Here is a 23,778-nt window from a genome sequence, read left to right on the forward strand (position 1 = left end):
ACTCTGGGGGTAAGTGACGGGTGACTACGCCTGGGTTGGGGAAGGCCAGGACGCAATTGCTGTTGTGGCCCTAGGACTGGGCGTCCTTGGGCAAGCATTGGGGTACCCGGATGATAGACGTAGACTACGGGACGCCCTTGGGCGTGAACAGCAAGGAGCCACAAAAGATTTATAAAAGTTACGTGGACGTCGGGTTTTGGGATCAAGCCCAGAGCAACCTGTACGATGCAACGCCATCCCTTGCACGAGACACACTGAACAGAGTATGACCGTCCTAAAAAGATTCTTTTCCGGCGGATGCAGCAAAACCATTTCTCAGGACCGGGGTCAGGAGACGGACCCGGATTGGATTCGATGCCTTCCCGGAGTAAGAGAATATGGAGCAGTCCTGCTGCAAGGAGCTGCTGGAAGGATGCCAATTTGTGGGAGGGACGAAACAAATTAGATGAGGTCACACTGAAATCACACAAAATGGTCGACATTTGGGACGTCCATGTTGTAAATAAGGACGCGGAAGATTTAGTCGGTGATAATGCCAGGTTTCGCGAGGCGAAAAAACTGGAGAGATCAGGGAGGTAGCCGTTTATTTTATTGCATAGCGCATCGATCTTTGGGCCTGGGCCTGTGGCCATTATTGTGCAGTCATCGGCGTATGCAACGAATGTGACTCCTTCCGGTGGTGAAGGTAGCTTAGATATGTAGAAATTAAACAAAAGTGGGGATAGGACACCACCCTGTGGCACCCCTTGTTTAATTCTCCTTGGTTTTGATGTTTCGTTTCTAAATTGCACCGATGCCTGCCGACCACCCAGATAATTTGCGGTCCACCTTTTAAGACATGGGGGAAGGGTAGACCCTTCCAGGTCTTGCAGTAACGAGCCATGGTTGACCGTATCAAAAGCTTTTGATAGGTCTAGCGCTACGAGTACTGTTCTATGGTGGGGATATTGATTTAAACAACGCCCCTAACACCTCTTTCATTATGGTCCACCCCTGTTGAAACAGCAAGTTTCCTCGGACTCCCGTTAGAGGACATTTATGACAATTTGTGGTTGGTCATACCTATTGGATGGGGCGAAGCACTGCTACAATAACAACAACAACAATGCGAGTCACTCTTGCTCAACATCAATCTGGATACTAAAACAGGTTAAACTCTTGCCTATCCAAAATCATCCCCGACATACAAAATGTATGCCCTGCTTGCAATGTGTACCCACATGACACCAACCATCTCTTGAATTGTAATGTGGAACCAACGCCTCTAACACCCCTCTCATTATGGTCCTCCCCTGTTGAAACAGCAAGTTTCTTTGGCAATTTGTGATCGGCCGCACCTATTGGATGGGGCGAAGCACTGCTACAACAAAAACAACAACAACATGGTAACATTGGCATCTGAACACCTGCCTAAATTTATTTCGCTTGAGGGAACCACCGACTTCATCGTCACCGAAAAACCTTCTTTCATAAACTTTAAAAAAGGAAAGTGAGATGAGTACAAATCCTTTACAGACAGTCGCTTTCCTGCCCTCCCTTTCCCGACTGATGATCGCCAAGGGGAGCGTGCTTTCAGCAAGGTCATTGTATCCGCCTGTTGTTGTTGTTGTAGCAATGTTTCGCCCACCTAATAGCCGCGAGCGATCACAAATTGTCATAATTATCCTCTAACGGGAGTTCAAGGAAAATTGCTGGTTGGACAGAGGTGGACCATAATGAAAGGGGTGTTAGAGGCGTTGGTTCCACATTACAATTAAAGAGATGGTTGGTGTCATGTGGGGACACATTGCAAGCGGTGCATACATTTTGGATGTCGGGGTTGATTCTGGATATGTACGAGTTTAACCTATTACAGTATCCAGAACGAAGTTGTGCCAGAGTGACTCACGTTTCCCTAGGGAGTATACGTTCCTCTTCCGCAAGATTTGAGTACTGTTCCCCGATTACTGGATTCCCCGGGCAATTCCCGGCATAAAGGTCCGACGCCTGTTTGTGGAGTTAACCAAGGACCTGCTTGTGTTTTTTTGCTTCATACGGCTGAGTTCTCAGGTGCCGTATTTCCTCAAAATGCTTACGGAGATGACTCCTTAAGTCCCTAGGCGGTGCTGGCTCATCAATCAGATGTCTGTTGGGATGCCCAGGTTTCTGGGTATTCAACAGGAACTGTTTGGTTAGCATCTCATTTCTCTCCCTGATGGGGAGTATTCTCGCCTTATTATGTAGATGGTGTTCTGGGGACATAAGAAGAGAGCCCGTGGTGGTTCTGAGCGCAGTATTTTGGCAGGCCTGTAGCTTCTTCCAGTGGGTAGATTTTAGGCTTGGCAACCATATAGGGGACGCGTAGCACGCAAACGGCTGGCCGATTGCTTTGTATGTGGTAATGAGCGTTTCTTTGTCTTTTCCCCAAGTACTGCCTGCAAGGGATTTGAGGATTTTATTATGGCTCGGGATTTTCGGAACAATTGCGGCTGCGTGCTCACCAAAATGTAGATACTGATCAAACGTCACACACAAGATTTTGGGGTGTAGGACAGTCGGTAGCGTAGTGCCATCTACGTGGATGTTCAAAATGGTCGACATTTGGGACGTCCAAGTTGTAAATAGGGTCGCGGATGATTTAGTCGGTGATAATGCCAGGTTTCGCGAGGTGAAAAAACTGGAGAGATCAGGGAGGTAGACGTTTATTCTGTTGCTGTTGTTGTTGTTGTAGCGATAAGGTTGCTCCCCGAAGGCTTTGGGGAGTGTTATCGATGTGATGGTCCTTTGCCGGATCCGGTACGCTCCGGTACCATAGCACCATTAAGGTGCTAGCCCGACCATCTCGGTAACGATTTATGTGGCCACATTAAACCTTCAGGTCATTCCCTCGCTCCCTACCTCCAAGTTCCATGAGGAGCTTGGGGTCGCCAGAGCCTCGTCTTTTAGTGAAACAGGATTCGCCGCGGATAGGTGAGGTTGACAATTGGGTTTGGAGAAGCTATATATTGCGCTGGCAACCTGAAAGGTTGCGCTACACAGCCCCTTGAATCTTGTGTTTTAGTCGCCTCTTACGACAGGCATACCTACCGCGGGTATATTCTGTTCTCCTAGCCCGCTAGGGTCTGTTGCAATGCTCATCGATCTTTGTGCTCGGGCCTGTGGCCATTATTGTGCAGTCATCGGCGTAAGAAACGATAGTAACTCCTTCTGGTGGCAAAGGTAGTTTTGATATGTAAAAATTAAACAAAAGTGGGGATAGGACACCACCCTGAGGCACTCCTTGTTTAATTCTTCTTGGCTTTGATATTTCGTTGCACCGATGCCTGCCGACCACCCAGATAATTTGAGGTCAACCTTTTAAGCCATGGGGGAAGGGTAGACCCTCCCAAGTCTTGCAGTAACGTGCCATGGTTGACCGTATCAAAAGCTTTTGATAGGTCTAGCGCTACGAGTACTGTTCTATGGTGGGCTTCTGATTTAAACCACAATTTATCTGGGTGCTAATGGCATTTAGCGCGGTGGTGGTGCTATGGAGTTTTCTAAAGCCATGCTGATGACGGGCTAGCTGCAAATTTGCTTTGAAGTGGGGGAGCAAAATGGCTTCAAGCGTCTTGGCTACTGGCTATAGGAGAGATATCAGACGATATGACTCTCCTATGTTAGCTGGTTTCCCAGGCTTTAGTAGCGGGACCACCTTAGCCATTTTCCATTTTTCGGGTATGACAAAGGTGGAGAGACAGGCACTGCTACAACAACAACAAGAGACAGGTTGAAGACATGTGCTAAATATTTGAAACCCTATTGTTGTTGTTGTTGTAGCAATGCTCGCCCCACCTAATAGCCGCGACCGATCACAAATTGTCATCAATATCCTCTAACGGGAGTCCAAGGAAACTTGCCGTTTCAACAGGGGTGGACCATAAGGAAAGGGGTGTTAGAGGCGTTAGTTCCACATTACAATTAAAGAGATGGGTGTCATGTGGGGACACATTGCAAGCGGGGCATACATTTTGTATGTCGGGGTTGATTCTGGATAGGTAAGAGTTTAATCTGTTACCGTATCCAACAGCGGACTTAGTTCATAGTGTCAATCACATGCCATGCAAATATATCAATATCTTTTTTCAAAATGTTTCTGGCCTTGGAAGCAAGACCGAAAATGTGCGCCTATTTAGTTCTTTATTGGAGTATGATGTATTTGTCATCATTGAGACTTGGCTGAATAGTAATTTCTTAGATGCTGAATTTTTCCTAAGCTTTATCATGTTTTCCGTAAGGATAGAGATGCAACAAGGACTGGCTTAAATAGAGGAGGTGGTGTACTGATTGCCGCCCGTGTCGGTCTCCAGGCCTCGCTTATTTCTTTAACTGTTAGTGACACGCTTCTTGATCAACTTTGTGTGCGGATTCATGGCTCTCTGGATCAACTGCTCATTTGTGCTTCATACATTCCGCCGTCCAGCCCAGAAAGTATTTATAGGGCTCATGTAAATAATGTCTTAAATGTTAAGCGAAGTTTAGGAGAAACGCAGCTATGTGTACTGGGGGATTTTAATTTAAGTAATGTTAGCTGGATCTCTCTTGAAAACAATCTCTATTTAACTCCTACTAATATTAACAGCTCTTATGGATCGTATCTTATTGATAATTTTGGAGGGGTTGGTTTATCTCAAATTAATAGTTTCCATAATTCTTTACATCGCACTCTTGATTTAATTTTTGTAACTAATAATATTAGTTTTGTTATCTCGGAACCTGCGTCTTCAATTTCGCCACCAAACCTGCATCACCTGCCCTTAAAGCTTGAAATTCCGTTCTTTGAGTATTTCTGTATTCCTACATCAAATATGAAAACATCGTTCAATTTTCGAAGATGTGATTTTAATCGTTTAAATTCTGCTTTACGTGGAGTTGATTGGGATGCTATGCTTGGCGAAAGTGAAGTTGGAAAGTCTTTCAATGTATTTAAAAATCAAATTCATGAGATTTGGGAAAAAATCGTGCCGGTATATAAAAATAAAATTTATAAATCTCCCTGGCATAATAGTGAGCTCAAACATCTAAAAAATTTGAGAAACAAGTTCTTTAAAAAATATAAGTTTACTAATCAGCGTCGATTTTATGATTTGTTTATTGTTTATAAGAAAACATTTAACAATCTTAATAAGTCTTTATATGCTAAGTACGTCAGAAATTTTAAGGTAAACATCAAGAGTAATCCGAAGAACTTTTGGAATTACATTAACTCCATGAAGAGCGTATCTAGCATACCGAAATCAGTAAGCTACAATAATATTACTGCCAACTCTGTTAATGAGGCTGCTAATCTCTTTGCTGACTTCTTCTCGGCGAACTTTATCACAGATAATGATTTAACTGTGGAAGATACAGATAACATACACAAGTTCCGCTAATAATTTTGGGTCACTTACTCTCACTGAGGCAGACATAGTTGAGGGGATTATAAAACTTAAAAATTCCTCCAGAACTGATGTTGACGATCTTTCAGTTATTCTATTGAAAAATTGTCCTTCGCTTGTACGACCGTTAATGATTATATTCAATAAATCATTGGCATCGGGTATTTTTATTGATGACTGGAAACAAGCATCCGTCACTCCCATTTTAAGTCTGGAAACAAAAGTAACTGTTCTAATTACAGGCCTATTTCCAAATTGTCTACAACTTCGAAGCTTTTTGAATGTGTTGTCAATGACAAGCTTTACTTTAGTATTAAACACCTGATTTGAGCCAATCAACATGGTTTTGTCCCGGCCAGATCCACATTAACGAACCTCGCTGTCTCTTCTGAGGATTGCTACGCGGCATTTAGGCGGGGTTTTCAGGTTGATACAATATACCTAGACTTCTCCAAGGCATTCACAAAATTTTAATTGCGAAATTAGCATGTTATGGGTTCCACTCTACGTTCCGACAGTGGATTAAATCTCACCTGCACAACAGAAGTAATGTTGTAAATATTGACGGTGTTGATTCGAAACCATTTTGGGCCACCTCTGGAGTGCCCCAGGGCAGTATTCTGGGCCCTTTACTATTTATCTTGTTCATTAATGACATTAGCTCTTGCTTCTCATCTACCAAATTTCTGCTTTATGCTGATGATCTCAAGATCTATTCTGAGATCAGTTGTTATAATGATGTCGTTGTTCTTCAATCTGAGATTAATAAGCTTTATATCTGGTGTGTTAAGAACCGTCTTTTCCTTAATATAAGTAAGTGCCACACTGTGACGTATGGTAAACTGCTGAGGCCACTTCATACCTCCTATCATATTGCAGAAACCTTTCTTCGAACGACTCTTGAAGTTAAAGACTTGGGGGTATACTTCGACTCAAAGTTTAATTTTAACACTCACGTCAGCTTCACAATTTCTAAGGCGCTTTCAATGCTTGTTTTTGTCAGACGCCATTCCGCAAACTTCTCTGACCCCTACACACTCAAAGTTTTATATACATCCTTTGTGCGGTCCAAACTTGAGTATGCGGCCTTCATTTGGCGGCCTTACCACGCAGTTCACATCAACCGCCTGGAGCGGGTTCAAAAAATCTTTATGCGCTTCGCGCTTATTTCATTACGTTTCTCTGAACCGATCCTGTCTTATGAGTCTCGATGCCAACTAATATCCCTACTATCCCTAAACAATCGCAGAATTATTTTAGCCTCGTTGTTCATTTTCGATCTTTTCACGGGCAAAATTGACTGCGCGCTGCTTCTTGAAAGACTATGTTTAAATACTCCCTGTAGAAACCTCCGCCACATTGAAATCTTTTCATAGGGGTGAGTAGAACTGCTTATAACTCAAAAGCGCCTATTAACAGAGCCCTATCAGAAATTAATTGCTTCTCAAGTGTTTTGGATATTGATTTCTCCGACTCAAAATACGCTTTTCAACTTAAACTAAAAAATTACTTAATCTGTAATAATATAAATTCTTTTTGCTAGTGTTCTTCATAATATAAGCTGGTCTCTGTAATTTAGTCATAAGTGTCTCTACTAAACATTTGTTACTAGACTAAATAAATAAATAGATAAAATAGAAGTTGAGCAAGAGTGACACGCGTTTCCCTGGGGAGTATGCGTTCCTCTTCCGCGAATCGGGCAATTCCCGGCATAAAGGTCCGACGCCTGTTTATGGAGTTCACCAAGGACCTACTTGTGTTTTTTCACTTCATACGGCTGGGTTCTCAGGTGCCGTATTTCCTCAAAATGCTTACGGAGATGACTCCTTAAGCCCCTAGGCGGTGCTGGTTCATCAATCAGATGTCTGTTGGGATGCCCAGGTTTCTGGGTATTCAACAGGAACTGTGTGGTCAGCATCTCATTTCTCTCCCTGATGGGGAGTATTCTCGCCTCATTATGCAGATGGTGTTCTGGGGACATAAGAAGACAGCCCGTGGCGATTCTGAGAGCAGAATTTTGGCAGGCCTGTAGTTTCTTCCAGTGGGTAATTTTTTGGCTTGGCGACCATATGGGTGACGCGTAGCACGTAATCGGCTGGCTAATTACTTTGTATGTACATAGAACCGACTGCCTTGGGAAACGATATTTGAAACCCTCTTCCCCTATGCTTTTAAGCATCGGCATGGCTATGCCGTCTGGGCCCACTGCTTTGAATAGTTTAGCACGACCAATGGCGTCCTCAACCTCTTTAGCGGTGATGGTGATTGGTGACGCGCTGAATTTGTGTTTATGTGCGTGTCTATTGGCTCTCCGTCTATCTTTGTCGACCGTAGGATGCATTATATATTGTCGGCAGAAAGCGCTCGCGCATTTTTTCGCATCCGACAGCACTTTGTCGCCAAAGGCGATGGAAACTTTGTCATTGTGCCTAGACGGATTCGATAGGGACCTTACAGTGGACCAAAGTTTACCTACACCGGCAGAGAGGTTACAAGCGCTTAGGGCTCCTCGTATTTCGACCGCTTGTGTTCATCCACAAGCAATCTGATGCGTTGGTTTATATCCCTTATTTGGGGATCGAGCTGTCTTATAAGGTCACGTTCTCTCGCTAAACTTGCGGCCTCTGCCGGGAAGTGGGGCCGAATTTCGGGAATTCCACCGGCGGGAATGAAACGAGCCGAGGCGGATTCAATGACCTTGCGGAAAGCACGCTCCCCTTGGCGGGCATCAGTTGGGATAGGGAGGGCAGCAAAGCGGTTGTCTGTAAAGGATTTGTATTCCTCCCACTTTCCTTTTTTAAAGTTAATGAAAGTGCGTTTTTCTGAGACGCTCGAGGAATAAGTATAGGCAGGTGGTCGGATGCCAATGTTACCATCGGCTGCCAGTTGACGCAGTTTACGAGTTCTGCGCTCACGATTGAAACATCCGCCGAACTGTGACAGCTTCCTACCATACGTGTGGGGGCGTCTCCGTTTATAGTGCAGAACTTCGTTTCTTCTATTTGATCCGCCAACATCTCACCCCTACTGTCCACCCGCAAGTTTGAATGCCATAGATGCCGCAGTCCCAAGGCAGTCGGTTCTATGTACCGGAGCGACTCGGGATTTTTCCCGACCAAGGACTGTCATTTCAGTGTGACCCCATCTAATTTGTTTCGTCCCTCCCACAAATTGTCATCCTCCCAGCAGCTCCTTGCAGCAGGACTGCTCCATATTCTCTTACTCCGGGAAGGCATCGAATCCAATCCGGGTCCGTCTCCTGACCCCGGTCCTGAGAAATGGTTTTGCTGCATCTGCCGGAAAAGAATCTTTTTAGGACGGTCATACTCTGTTCAGTGTGTCTCGTGCAAGGGATGGTTGCATCGGACAGGTTGTTCTGGGCTTGATCCCAAAACCCGACGTCCACGTAACTTTTATAAATATTTTGTGGCTCCTTGCTGTTCACGCCCAACGGCGTCCCGTAGTCTACGTCTAAGCGCCCACCACTACCTTCCATCAGCCCCGCTGCTCAGCAAGCCACAACAAGCACCCGCTGCTGCTCGCGCCCCACGGCGCCAACAACTCAAACAGCTGCTACCACTCATAACTACAATCTTCGTTGTAGAGTCGGAAGCAATGCTGAGCAACAGCCCCTGCCCCCGTCGTCTCCCCCCTGTTGTTGTTGTTGTAGCGATTAGGTTACTCCCCGAAGGCTTTGGGGAGTGTTATCGATGTGATGGTCCTTTGTCGGATACAGATCCGATACGCTCCGGTAACACAGCACCATTAAGGTGCTGGACCGACCATCTCGGGAACGATTTATATGGCCACATTGAACCTTCAGGCCATCCCTCCCTCCCCACCCCCAAGTTCCATGAGGAGCTTGGGGTCGCCAGAGCCTCGTCTGTTAGTGAAACGGGATTCGCCGCTCGAAGGTTAGGTTGACAATTGGGTTGGAGAAGCTATATGTTGCGCTACACAAACCCCTCTTTTCCGGCAGCAATCGTGTAGGTCAGGGAAACAGACTCTTAGTCCCTACCTCCGTTTGCACCGTTTGCCAGCACAGAATATATATGTTTGCGACATCCGCCCAATGCAGCTCCTGCCTTGGGTGGTGCCACTTCCCTAGATGTTCTGGTCTCCGCGACGGCAACCCCCCGACGGGTTTCATCGCGCCATGTTGCCAGGTCGCAAACTCAAATCATCCGGGTACCCCAATGCTTGCCCAAGGACGCCCAGTCCTAGGGCCACAACAGCAATTGCGTCCTGGCCTTCCCCAACCCAGGCGTAGTCACCCGTCACTTACCCCCAGAGTGGCGACGTCTCCCCTTATGCACTTCAGAATTCTGCAGTTAAACTGTAATGGACTACCTGGGAAGATTACGGAGATAGTCGATTTCATGAAGCGGCACAACATCCGCATTGCTGCGATTCAAGAGACTAAACTCACAGCAAGATCTGCATTGCAGACCTGCTCTGGGTATAACGTCCACAGGAAAGACCGCGAGAGCGGAAATGGAGGCGGTCTCGCGTTTATCATACACCACTCTGTGCAATATTGTATATTTGATCCTGGCATCGACCGCAGGGACAATGTCTTAGAACGTCAAGGCCTATCTGTCCGGTCAGGCGATGCAAACCTAGAAATCATCAACATCTACATCCCTCCTGCCACCTGTTGCCCCAGTGGATACCGCCCTAATATCAGGGCCTTACTCACTGGCAACAATCGCATTATCTTAGGCGATTTCAATGCCCATCATGATCTATGGCATTCAAACTTGCGGGCGGACAGTAGGGGTGAGATGTTGGCGGATCAAATAGAAGAAACGACGTTCTGCACAATAAACGGAGACGCCCCCACACGTATGGTAGGAAGCTGTCACAGCTCACCAGATATCTCAATCGTGAGCGCAGAACTCGTAAACTGCGTCAACTGGCAGCCGATGGTAACATTGGCATCCGACCACCTGCCCATACTTATTTCGCTTGAGTGTAACGCCGACTTCATCGTCACTGAAAAACGCACTTTCATAAACTTCAAAAAAGGAAAGTGGGAAGAATATAAATCCTTTACAGACAGCCGCCTAGCTGCCCTCCCTATCCCGACTGATGCCCGCCAAGGGGAGCGTGCCTTCCGTAAGGTCATTAAATCCGCCTCGGCACATTTCATTCCCGCCGGGAGAATTCCCGAAATCCGGCCCCACTTCCCGGCTGAGGCCGCAAACTTAGCGAGAGAACGTGACCTTATAAGACAGCTTGACCCAGGCGACCGACAAATAAGGGATATTATTATTATTATTATTAAACCAACGCATCAGATTGCTTGTAGATGAACACAAGCGGGCGAAATGGGAGGAGCACCTAAGAGGTTGTAACCTCTCCACCGGTGTGGGTAAACTTTGGTCCACCGTAAAGTCCCTATCGAATCCGACTAAGCGCACAAAGACAAAGTTTCCATCGCCTTTGGCGACAAAGTGCTGTCGGACGCGAAAAAATGCGCGAGCGCTTTCTGCCGACAATATATAATGCATCCTACGGTCGACAAAGATAGACGGAGGGACAATAGACGCGCACATAAACACAAATTCAGCGCGTCACCAATCACCATCACCGCTAGAGAGGTTGAGGACGCCATTGGTCGTGCTAAACCATCCAAAGCAGTGGGCCCAGACGGCATATTCATGCCGATGCTTAAAAACCTAGGGAAAGAGGGGTTCAAATATTTAGCGCATGTCTTCAATCTGTCTCTTTCCACCTTTGTCATACCTGAGAAATGGAAAATGGCCAAGGTGGTCCCGCTACTAAAGCCTGGGAAACCAGCTAACATAGGTGAGTCATATCGTCCGATATCTCTCCTATCGCCAGTGGCAAAGACGCTTGAAGCCATTTTGCTCCCTTATTTCCAATCAAATTTGCAGCTAGCCCCTCATCAACATGGCTTCAGAAAACTCCATAGCACTACCTCCGCGCTGAATGCCATTAGCACCCAGATAAATTGCGGTTTAAATCAATACCCCCACCATAGAACAGTACTCGTAGCGCTAGACATATCAAAAGCTTTTGATACGGTCAACCATGGCTCGTTACTGCAGGACCTGGAAGGGTCTACCCTTCCCCCATGTCTTAAAAGGTGGACCGCAAATTATCTGGGTGGTCGGCAGGCATCGGTGCAATTTAGAAATGAAACATCAAAACCAAGGAGAATTAAACAAGGCGTGCCACAGGGTGGTGTCCTATCCCCACTTTTGTTTAATTTCTATATATCTAAGCTACCTTCACCACCGGAAGGAGTCACAATCGTTTCCTACGCCACAGGCCCAGGCCCAAAGATCGATGCGCTATGCAATAAAATAAACGGCTACCTCCCTGATCTCTCCAGTTTTTTCACCTCGCGAAACCTGGCATTATCACCGACTAAATCTTCCGCGACCTTATTTACAACATGGACGCCCCAAATGTCGACCATTTTGAACATCCACGTCGATGGCACTACGCTACCGACTGTCCGACACCCCAAAATCTTGGGTGTGACGTTTGATCAGGATCTACATTTTGGTGAGCACGCAGCCGCAATTGTTCCGAGAATTCAGAGCCGTAACAAAATCCTCAAATCCCTGTTGTTGTTGTTGTAGCGATAAGGTTGCTCCCCGAAGGCTTTGGGGAAAAGATAAAGAAACGCTCATGACTACATACAAAGCAATTAGCCAGCCGATTACGTGCTACGCGTCACCCATATGGTCGCCAAGCCTAAAAATCACCCACTGGAAGAAACTACAGGCCTGCCAAAATAATGCTCTCAGAATCGCCACGGGCTGTCTTCTTATGTCCCCAGAACACCATCTGCATAATGAGGCGAGAATACTCCCCATCAGGGAGAGAAATGAGATGCTGACCAAACAGTTCCTGTTGAATACCCAGAAACCTGGGCATCCCAACAGACATCTGATTGATAAACCAGCAACACCTAGGGGCTTAAGGAGTCATCTCCGTAAGCATTTTGAGGAAATACGGTACCTGAGAACCCAGCCGTATGAAGTGAAAAAACACAAGCACGTCCTTGGTGAACTCCATAAACAGGCGTCGGACCTTTATGCCGGGAATTGCTCGGTGAATCCAGTACTTAACGAAAATTATCCAAAACTTGCGGAAGAGGAACGCATACTCCCCAGGGAAACGCGTGTCACTCTTGCTCAACTTCGTTCTGGATACTGTAACAGGTTAAACTCTTACCTATCCAGAATCAACCCCGACATACAAAATGTATGCCCGCTTGCAATGTGTCCCCACATGACACCAACCATCTCTTCAATTGTAATGTGGAACCAACGCCTCTAACACCCCTTTCCTTATGGTCCACCCCTGTTGAAACGGCTAGTTTCCTTGGACTCCCGTTGGTGGATATTGATGACAATTTGTGATCGGTCGCGGCTATTAGGTGGGGCGAGCATTGCTACAACAACAACAACAACAACAAAATGCCATAGATCATGATGGGCATTGAAATGTTGTTGTTTTAGCAATACATTGAAATCGCCTAATATAATGCGATTGTTTCCAGTGAGTACGCCGCTGATATCAGGGCGGTATCCACAGGGGCAACAGGTGAGGAGGGATTTCGATGTTGATTATTTCTAGATTTGCATCGCCAGACCGGACAGATAATCCTTGACGTTCTAAGACACGCGCTAAGGCGCAGACTACGGGACGTCCTAGTACGTGAACAGCAAAGAGCCACAAAAGATTTATAGAAGTTACGTGGACGTTTGGTTTTGGGGTCTAGCCCAGAACAACCTGTCCGATGCAACCATCCCTTACACGAGACACACTGACAAGAGTATGACCCTCCTAAAAAAGAGTCTTTTCCGGCAGATGCAGCAAAACTATTTCTCAGGACCGGGGTCAGGAGACGGACCCGGATTGGGTTCGATACCTTCCCGGAGCAAGAGAATATGGAGCAGTCCCCCTGCAAGGAGCTGCTTGGAGGTTGACAATTTGTGGGAGGGACACAACAAATTAAATGGGGTTACACTGAAATGGCAGTCCTTGGTCGGGAAAAATACCGAGTCGATCCGGTACGTAGAACCGACGGCCTTTGGAAGCGGAATCCGCCTAAGCCCGTTTTATTCCGGAAGGATTCCCGAAATTCGGCCTCATTTTCCGGCAGAGGTCGCAAATTTACCGAAAGAACGTGACCTTATAACACAGCTCGATCCCGGCGAACCCCAAATAAGGGATCTAAACCAACGCATCAGATTGCTTATGGATGTACACAAGCGGGCGAAATGGGAGGTTCATCTAAGTAGTTGTAACCTCTCTGCCGGTGTGGGTAAGCTTTGGTCCACCGTAAAGTCCCTATCGAATCCATCTAAGCACAATGACAAAATATCCGTGGGAGTCAAGGGGTTGTGTAGCGCAATATATAGCTTCTCCAACCCAATTGTCAACCTCACCTTCGAGCGGCGAATCCCGTTTCACTAACAGACGAGGCTCTGGCGACCCCAAGCTCCTCATGGAACTTGGAGGTGGGGAGGGAGGGATGGCCTGAAGGTTCAATGTGGCCATATAAATCGTTCCCGAGATGGTCGGGCCAGCACCTTAATGGTGCTGTGTTACCGTAGTGTATCGGATCTGTATCCGACAAAGGACGATCACATCGATAACACTCCCCAAAGCCTTCGGGGAGTAACCTAATCCCTACAACAACAACAACAACAACAAATATCCTTCGCCTTTTGCGATAAAGTGCTGTCGGATGCGAAGAAATGCGCGACCCTTTCTGCCGACGATATATAATGCATTCTACGATTGACATAGTTAGACGGCGGGCCAACAGACGTGCACATAAACATAAATTCAGCGCGTCCCCAATTATCATCACCGCCAATGAGGTTGCCATTTATGGTCGCCAGGCCTAAGGACTACTCACTGGAAGAAGCTACGCCTGCCATAATACCGCCCTCACCACCGCCACGGGTTGTCTTCTTATGTCCATAGAGCAACATCTTTACAATGAGGCGAGAATATTCCCCATTAAGGAGAGAAATGTAATGCTAAGCGAACAGTGCCTGTTGAATACCCAGAAACATGAGCATCCCAACAGCCATCTGATTGATAAGCCAACACCGCCTGAGTACAGAACCATATGGCACTCCCCATCAGGGAGAGAAATGAGATGCTGACCAAACAGTTCCTGTTGAATACCCAGAAACCTGGGCATCCCAAAATACATCTGATTGATGAACCAGCACCGCCTAGCGGCTTAAGGAGTCATCTCCGTAAGCATTTTGAGGAAATACGGCACCTGAGAACCCAGCCGTATGAAGTGAAAAAACACAAGCAGGTCCTTGGTGAACTCCATAAACAGGTGTCGGACCTTTATGCCGGGAATTGCCCGGTGAATCCAGCACTTAAAGAAAATTATCCAAAACTCGCGGAAGAGGAATGCATACTCCCCAGGGAAACGCGTGTCACTCTTGCTCAACTTCGTTCTGGATACTGTAACAGGTTAAACTCTTACCTATCCAGAATCAACCCCGACATACAAAATGTATGCCCCGCTTGCAATGTGTCCCCACATGACAGCAACCATCTCTTTAATTGTAATGTGGACCCAACGCCTCTAACACCCTTGTCCTTATGGTCCACCCCTGTTGAAACGGCAAGTTTCCTTAGACTCCCGTTAGAGGATATTGATGACAATTTGTGATCGGTCGCGGCTATTAGGTGGGGCGAGCATGGCTACAACAACAACAAAACTAAAAAACACAAGCAGGTCCTCAGAGAACTCCACAGACAGGCGTCAGACCTCTATGCCAGGAATTGACCGGTGAATCCTGTACTCAAACAATACCCAAAACTAGCAGAAGAGGAACGCACTCTCCCTAGGGAAACGCGAGTCACTTTGGCTCAACTTCGACCTGGATCCTGAACAACCCCGGCATACAAAACATATGTCCTGCTTGTAATGTGTCCCCACATCACACCATCTCTTTCACTGTATTGTGAAACCAACGCCTCTAACAACCCTCTCATAATGGTCCACTCCTGTTGAAACAGCAAGTTTCCTTGGACTCGCATTATGACAATTTGTGATCGGTCGCACTTATTAGATGGGGCGAAACACTGTCACAAAATTCTAGCAAACAACTGATCTAGCCCGACTTCCACGGGGGTTAAGGGAGCATCTCCATAAGCACTATGGCGAGATCCAGCACCTGCCAACACAGCCATTTGATGGAGACAAGTATAGAGGTCCTAAGCAAAATCCACCCAGAATCGGTAAACTCCTTTGCCAGAACGCGTCCACTCAATATACTGTCAAATTTCTTGGACTCCCGTTAGAGGGCTTTGAGGACAATTTGTGAGTGGTCATGCCCATTGAATGGTGTGAAACACTGTTAACACACCAACAGGCAGAAGAACGGTCTAATGTTTAATTCGGCTGATTGTTCTAACGAGAGGAGTATGAGCAGATGGTATCTATAAATTGACATAATTTTGATCTGAGTGGAAAGGTATGGGTAGTTCTACTGCAATCAGCAACACCGACTCCAGTTCACCTTTAGGTAAATCTGATGTTTCTATATATGTTCGTATTTTTTGTACGAATACATAAAATTTGAGGCCGGGTACTTTTGTGGACACTTTGATTTTATATACTCGATTGATATTAATATTATTAATTTTCCAAATCAAGCACAACCATATTTGCATAAAAGACATTGAAATTATGTTTCATCCTTCCACATACCATGTTTCCAAGTTACTAAACTTCTTTGTAACTACCTTTCCCAGATCGATACCCAAGCGGTCAACGATTCTTTGAGCCAAATCAGGATGCGAAGTCCCAGAAAACACCTTTATGTTAGGCATCCTGGAATACAGTGTTGGTAACACAAATAAGCTCCTGTTGATCCAATCTGCTCCCAAAAACAAAGCACTCACGTTGAACTTACAAATCGAACTGGCATCTCTGTCTAGTGATGTTCCGATAAGGGTAACAACGAGTATATACCCGAGTACTTTACTTAAGGACCGGGTATTTTTCGTTGTCGATTACCTTGTGCGTTTAAGGGCCCATTTCTGATACTTAGCTTAGACTTGACTTGACTTGGCAACTTAGCCACGATTATACTCCACTTAGGGCATACAATCTGGCATCATAATTTTAAAATGTCAAAATGAAATGTAAACGTCACTTAGAACTACAAATCAAAATTCATCAGTCTTCTAAGTGTTGCTAAGTTTTGATTAATCAGTAACATAGATAGATAGATAATTAACTGAGGCTCGCAATGCGACAAATGGTCTATTGTGCCCTCATCTTCTTCACAGCCGACATCTTTGATGAACCCTAGCAGTTCACCTGGTAAAATGTTCAATATAAAGTTTATTCGAAGAATGGATTTCATACCATCTATAAAAAAATTTAAGACAAACATATTCTTGAGAGTTAACAAGATCAATTGAATATCAACAAGTGTTTCTATCACAAAGTAAAACATATCATTTTTTCCTCCCCAATTTTTTACAAATTTGTGGTGTATAAAAATCTGGTTTACGTTTAAGTCGAATTGATTTCCGTATTACAGTTGGCTTTAAAGAATCGTATTGTAGTGCAGAATTTGAATTCTCAGATGCATTAGATGTCGTTGATTTTAAAACCGAAGATCGCTTTAATTTTTCCGCAATAGCTGCTTCAATTGTATAAAAAAAAAAATTTCTCGTCGCCAAATAAAATGTTCAATATAAAGTTTATTTGAAGAATGAATTTCATCCCATCTATAAAAAAATTTAAGACAAACATATTCTTGAGAGTTAACAAGATCAATTGAATATCAACAAGTGTTTCTATCACAAAGTAAAACATTTGATGTGAGAATGCTCTGGCCATGGTGAGCCCATAAACTTAGCCCTACGTCTTGAGATTGCGTCACACTCCAGGAGGATATGGTCCGCCGTCTCCGCTGATCGATCACAAAATCGGCATGTGCTGACCGATACTATACCCAACTTTTGCATGTGACTGTTCAGTCTACAGTGTCCTGTAAGAATAGCTGTTAGAATTCTAGGTCATCTTTCGAGAGGCCTATCAATGCCCTATATCGGGTTATGCTGTAACCCCCTAACAGTAACTTAGATTGTCTCAGGCCTGGCATAACGCGCCAGTGTTCTTCCCTCTTTCCTCTTTCTACTGCTAATAGATACCCCTAAATTCCTGTGGGCCTACTGGCAGGAACGGCTTGGGACCAATAGGTCGTGTCGTTGCTGCCAGGCTGTCCGCCTGTCCGTTACCTTTAACCCTCCTGTGGCCAGGAACCCAGAACCCGGTCAGCGCACTTGATTATGGCGAATACTTCCGCTTGAAAAATGCTCGGGTATGCTCCCAGAGGTACCGATATCTTGGCTCTGGGTCCAAAGATTCCAGATCCAATCCCCTCTGGGGTCTTGGAGCGATCGGTGTACCATACTATTTTATGTCGCTGCTGAATGCTTTCAATTCTGCTTTCCTTCCATGTACCCTTGTCTCCCCATTCTACTTTATACCTTTTCTCAAAAACTATCTGCCTGAGAATATCATGCCTCGGGAGTTGAGAGATTGGGATCTTCTCTCTCAATTCTTCCATGCTTCGGGACGATATGAATTAACCTTTGCCCGAGCCCTCCTTGGCGATATTCAGGAGGGTTCGCTAGGCTGACTGCTCTATCGATATGTGCAACGGGGTTAGATCGAGGATAGCTTCCAGCGCTGCCGTAGGGTATGGTCTCATAGCTCCCGTGATGCACACGCATGCCAGTCGCTGAAGTTTTGTCAGTGCTTACCTCGTCGTCGCCCGAGTTGTTCTCGACTGAAGAATAAAGTATTAAGATAATTAAACCGGACGTTTCTGCTGTTTTATTAACCATCGAAAGTAGGAGTTACATTTCAGGTGTGTTAACGAACCTCGCGCACTATTATAAACAACTATTATGTGAAATGGATGCTCGGGAGAACATTGTCAAGGTTGTAACTGAAAATAATGTGGATTTTCCTCCTACTGCCAACATTATACAATTACGCAGATTACTGCAGAATATAGTTGGCGTGGGATATAATAGCTCCGCAAATACGATGAATACCATTTCGAACACAAATATATTGGAGAACATTCCGGACGAAATGATTGAGATAAACGCTGCCGTTTCTATTGATTCTTCTGCCGCCATTGCCGTTACCGCCGTTCATACTGCCGTCACTGCCGTCTATTCTGCTGCCGCTACCATCTCCTCTGCCGCCACTGCCGTCACCGCCGTTCCAACTGCCTCTACTACCGATGTTTTGGTTGAATTCAATTCAACACCTGCCGTTCGCGATGTTTTTGCTGCTGGCACTGCCGTCTGTTCTGCTGCAGCTACCGTCTGCTCTGCCGCCACTGCCGTCACCACCGTTCATACTGCCGCCACTGCCGTTCCAACTACCTTTATTACCGATGTTTTGGTTGAATTCAATTCAACACCTGCCGTTCACGATGTTTTTGCTACTGCCACTGCCGTCTATTCTGCTGCCGCTACCGTCCGCTCTGCCGCCACTGCCGTTCCAACTGCCTTTACTACCCGACGTTTCAATTCAACACCTGCTGTTCACGATGTTTTTGCTGCCGCCCCATCAAACTCTGCCGCAATTGACGCAAGAGCCGCGACCATAAGTGTGGATGACGAACTAGTGGCGCTACCGAAACGTATGGAAATGTTAAAATTAATGAAAGAAATCGACGAGCTAAGAGCTAGTACTGGGGTACAACAGCAACGAAGTCTGGATTTTGCCGATATAGAACATGCTATGCCCAAGTTTAGTGGTGATGATATATCAGTGACGGTGGGACATTTTCTTCTAGATTTCGAAGAAGTAATGGAGTCGTCAAGAGTAGACGAACGATTTAAATTGCTGGCTTTTCGTCGCTGCCTGGTGGGAACAGCCAAAATTTTCCTTACCACCACCAAAGCGTTAAGCAATGCCGAGTTAAAAAAGGCCCTTACGACGGAATTTGACGTGCCGATACAGAGGAACGAAGTTTAAAGATGTTGGCAAGACGCAAGTGGGACAAAAAGAGCGAGTCATTACATTGCTACGTCCTATTGATGCAGGCAATAGGAAAACGGGCAAACGTATGCGAAACAGAAATCCTTGATTTCATAATAGATGGCATAGGCAATGTAGTTCCAAATGCACATCTACTGTTACCGGCCAAAACACGTGATGAGTTGAAGGTATTAGTGAGCCGTTTTCAAAGAAAATATTTCACAGTAGAACCAGACAATATTTGTTAGAAATTAAGTTATACTGTATCGAGGTCGATTACAGTGTCAGATTGGCCGAGCGGATTATATATATAGCGAATTATATTAGATTAGGTATTAGATTTAGATTAGGTATTAGATTAAGAAATGTACGATAGCGAAGATAGAAATTAAGTTATAATGTATCAAGGTCAATACAGTTTGAGCTGTAACTCTGAACACAAACAGCGAATTGTATCAGATTAAGAAATGTATGGCAGTAAAAATAGAAATTAAGATAATGTATCGAGGTCGATACAGTTTCAGGCTGGCCGAGTTGTAAAATCGTAAATGCAACCATGTCAGCTAATTAAGAGAATAAGTAAAAATACATCACTGTAAAGGAATTGGATTGACGACTGAAGAATAAAGTATTAAGATAATTAATCCGGACGTTGCTGCTCTTTTATTAACCATCGAAGGTAGAAGTTAAAGTGTCAAAGATGACCCCAAGTATTTCACTGCGGTTCCATATTCTAGTGCCACGCCATCTATCGTTATTGCTCTCAGGGCTGGTAGGACCCTTCTTCTGGTGAAGGGGATGATGGTTGTCTTAGATGGGTTTATGTTAAGCACCACATTGGCGCACCATCCCCTTGTAATGTTCAATGCTCTTTGTATTATGTTACAGAGCGTATCCTCGAATTTACCCCTTGCAATTATGACGATGTCGTCAGCATATCCTTGGCATCTTATGCCACAGTCTGATAGCTTTTGCAGGAATTCATCAACTACTAAGCTCCATAGAAGGGGTGACAGGACACCTCCCTGGGGACACCCCCTCGTGGTGTTAACCTTAACTGGGCTTCAGCGATTCTTGAACGGAGTAGATTGTCAATTCAGCTCTGGATAGGCATCTGAACTCCTCTTCTCTGCAGTGCTAAGTTTACGCTTTAGTGAGATGTGTGGTCAAAGGCACCCTCAATATCCAGGAAAGCGCAACGCACTGTTTCCTCTGTTTCCAACGCCCTTTGTATTTCAGGTGTTAGCTGGTACAGAGCTGTGTCCGTTTACCTACCCGCTCTGTAGGTATGCTGGCTATCATGTAGGGGCCAGCTCTTAAGGGCGTTCGACCTGATTTCTTGGTCTATTACTTTCTCCATTGCATTCAAGACGAAGGAGGTTAGACTTATTGGTCTGAAGGACCTTGCTTGTGAATAGTCCTTTTTCTTACTTTTGGTATGAAAACTACTTTTGCTCTTCTCCACATCATGGGTATATATCCCAGTGCCAAGCTATCTCTCATGATCCTGGCGAGATGTGGGATAATCTGTTTCCTTGCTGCATTAGCGCCGGGTAGATGCCATCCACCCCGGAGATTTGTATTTTTCAAAAGATTCCACTGCCCATCTGACTCTGGCTTCTCAAAACAGGGAGTTGGCTAATTGCCAGTCTGATGGGGTCGGTCTCACTTTGGGGAGTACAGATCCGGGACTTGCGGGGAGGCATCAGGAAAATGCGCTTGCGGCAAGGCCTTTGCTCGCTCTTCCACCGTTCCGGTATAGGTACCGTCTGGGAGCTTAATTGTTAGGTTAATCTGTCCCTGCTCTCTGGCTAGGGCCTTGTGGAGCCTTGCCGCTGCAGGCGTGCTGGGAATTCCCTCACAGAAATTCCTAAAACTTTCCCTTTTTGCTTTCCTTATCTCTTTATTGTACTTAGTAAGATTTTGGGTGTATTCCTCCCAGTTGCCTGTTCTCCTTGCCACGCTAAAAAGAGTTTCCTGACTTTCCTTCTTAGCAACGTCAAGTCATGCGACCACCAGGGGGTTGTCTTCTTACCCTCAACCGAGAAGACCCGGCAACTGGAGTTAAAAGCATCTATCAGTATTTGACTTTCCCTATCCACTCTGCCTCTAACTCGGTACAATTAGTACTTCTGCCTTTATTCTTAAGGCTATGTTAGCTTTTATAATACTTTTGTAGCTGCCCCAGTCTGTTTTCCTGGGATTTCTTTTAGAGTTGGTTTGCCCTGATATACCGCTCAGCTCAAACCTTATGACCTCTGCGTTTTGTCGTCCCCCGGAATGTAGGCAGCGGCTAGCACAATGCTGGAGTCCTCTCCATGGACCTCCGCATCGATTTTTACCGCCACCAGGTATCGATTAAGCATTACACATGCTCTAGATCTCTGCTGGGAGATATCCCAAATTACTCTACTGTTACTTACATTAAGGCCACTCACCTCTCCCTTGTATGCCCAAGGTTCCTGCATGAGGGCGATGCCCAGATCATCCGAGGCAAACCTCCTCGCCACCACAGCCGAATGGCGTGGTGGAGGTTGATCTGGGCTATCTGAATGCTTTCGCCGGTCATTTTGGCCCGGCCGGCCTCATCGGGTCGTCGTAGCCCGACAGCCCGCTTTCACTATCGTCCCGCCTATCCAGTGCCAGCTCTTGGAGGTTGAGGCCCTCAATGAGCTCCTGTGTGGTGGGTATTACCTCGTGCCTAGGTTGTGGAATTTCGCCGCTACTGCTTGCTACGGTGAGAGGGTTGCAGTCTCACGTGCTCGAATGGTGTCGGTGCAGGCGTCAGACATGTCCTTGTCCGACAACTTGTCATTGTCTACGCCCTCTACCGCCTTATCGTCCTGCTGCTCACTATTGCCTGGTTGCTTCTGCCTCCAGGGTCTTACTTGGATCAAGCCGTACCTGTAGTGCAGCTTGAAACCATTCCTACGTGTGAGCTGGTAGGATTTTTCGTCAATGCCCACGTCTAGACGTAGGCCCGTTTCCTCCACGCTGCAGTTGATGACACGCTACCTCTGCGCCTTGAGGCCCTCGTTCTGGTTCGCGAGGAGCCGGATCGCAAATTCTCTAGTGCAATTCGCACTTCTGGGGAGGAAAATTGTCACGTTATTCGTGGGCAGTATTTCATCCCCTCGCCTCGTACATAATTGTGGCCCTATTTACCCCTCTAGTGTTGGCACAACTTTCTCGAGCCACTTTGCGGTTCTCTCGTCCTCGCAGTCAACGAGGAGGAGCCCTGCTAGGAAGTACAGCCCACAAATACACTCGAAAATCAAGGATATTTTTAATTCTATGGTAACGTTTTTGAGATATTTACCAAGAACAGTTTTTTCCCGAAAAAAAAATAAAAAATTGGGTCCACTTAATCATATATCTCAAGAACGAATTAAGCAATTTCAAAATGGTTTGAACCTTTTAAAAGGGAAAAAAACTTTGCTGCAAAGGTAAGGAACAAGCATTACGGATTTTTTCCATTGTTTTTGTTTGTAAAAAAATCTTTGAATATGCAGGGCCTAGCAAAAAGTGTTATATGCACAGTTTATAGAAAATTTTATTACCTTTTAAAAGCTTCAAACCGTTTTGGAATTGCTCAATTCGTTCTTGAGATATGTTTATTAAGTAGACCAAAGTTTTTTTTTGGAAAAAACCGTTATTCGTAAATATCTCAAAAACGTTACCATAGAATTAAAAATAACCTTGATTTTCGAAATCAGGCGGTGATTTTACATAAGAGTTTCATAATGGCGTCTCTGGTGCAGAAAAATATTGCAATTTGTGATCCAGTGATATTAGGGCATGCCCACACTCCTTGAACACTCCATCCATAATCCGCTCTTGGAGGTTTGTCAGGTCTTCTTGACTTAGGGCATCCTCTGGGTAGTTCCTGGGTAGCACAGCCACTCGGGTACCCCTGAGGGCGTCCGAGTAGCTCTGCTGCCTTGGTGCTGCTTCAGCGGGTTGCCCAGTCGCCCTGGCCAAATTCTCCCTGCGCATGGTTGCAGTGTTCTGCGGAGCATAGGCCCGTTGTTTCTTGGAACTGGGAGTTTCCTCCGGCGTAATCTGCCCGATCGTACGCTTTCCAGCGGGAGCGGATGTATGCAGGCCAGCTGCCGCTGGCTGTCCTCTATTTCCGCCCCTGTTTCGTCGTTCGGCGTTGTTTTCTGCTCGTGGGCTGGTTTATGCCTGTGCTCGTCTGCCCTGGCTCTTGCCTCCCTGGGTGAAAGGCCTTCCTCGAGGTATAGGAGATACCATTTCACCCCAGACCCACTTGGTCTCAGGCGCCATTTATGGGTAAGCGATCCTGGTCTGCCCGGTGGTGGTAGTGCAGGTTGCCTG

General features: G+C 45.8%; 1 protein-coding gene across 4 annotated transcripts in view; it reads right to left on the bottom strand.

The window, feature by feature from the left end:
• Prps (phosphoribosyl pyrophosphate synthetase) overlaps window positions 1-16,349 on the bottom strand; it is a 614,635-nt gene extending 598,286 nt beyond the window's left edge. For 2 of the 4 annotated variants that reach the window (XM_067756580.1, XM_067756577.1), the window contains exon 1: window positions 16,132-16,349. In XM_067756580.1, coding sequence (XP_067612681.1) covers window positions 16,132-16,253 — 122 coding nt within the window. In that variant the 5' untranslated portion in view covers window positions 16,254-16,349. The remainder of the gene's footprint in view (window positions 1-16,131) is intronic. The other 2 variants (XM_067756583.1, XM_067756579.1) reach the window with 1 other exon arrangement.
• Between the last annotated feature and the right edge of the window lie 7,429 nt (window positions 16,350-23,778).

This window comes from Eurosta solidaginis, chromosome 5 (assembly GCF_040869045.1).
Source record: "Eurosta solidaginis isolate ZX-2024a chromosome 5, ASM4086904v1, whole genome shotgun sequence".
Classification (NCBI taxonomy): domain Eukaryota; kingdom Metazoa; phylum Arthropoda; class Insecta; order Diptera; family Tephritidae; genus Eurosta; species Eurosta solidaginis.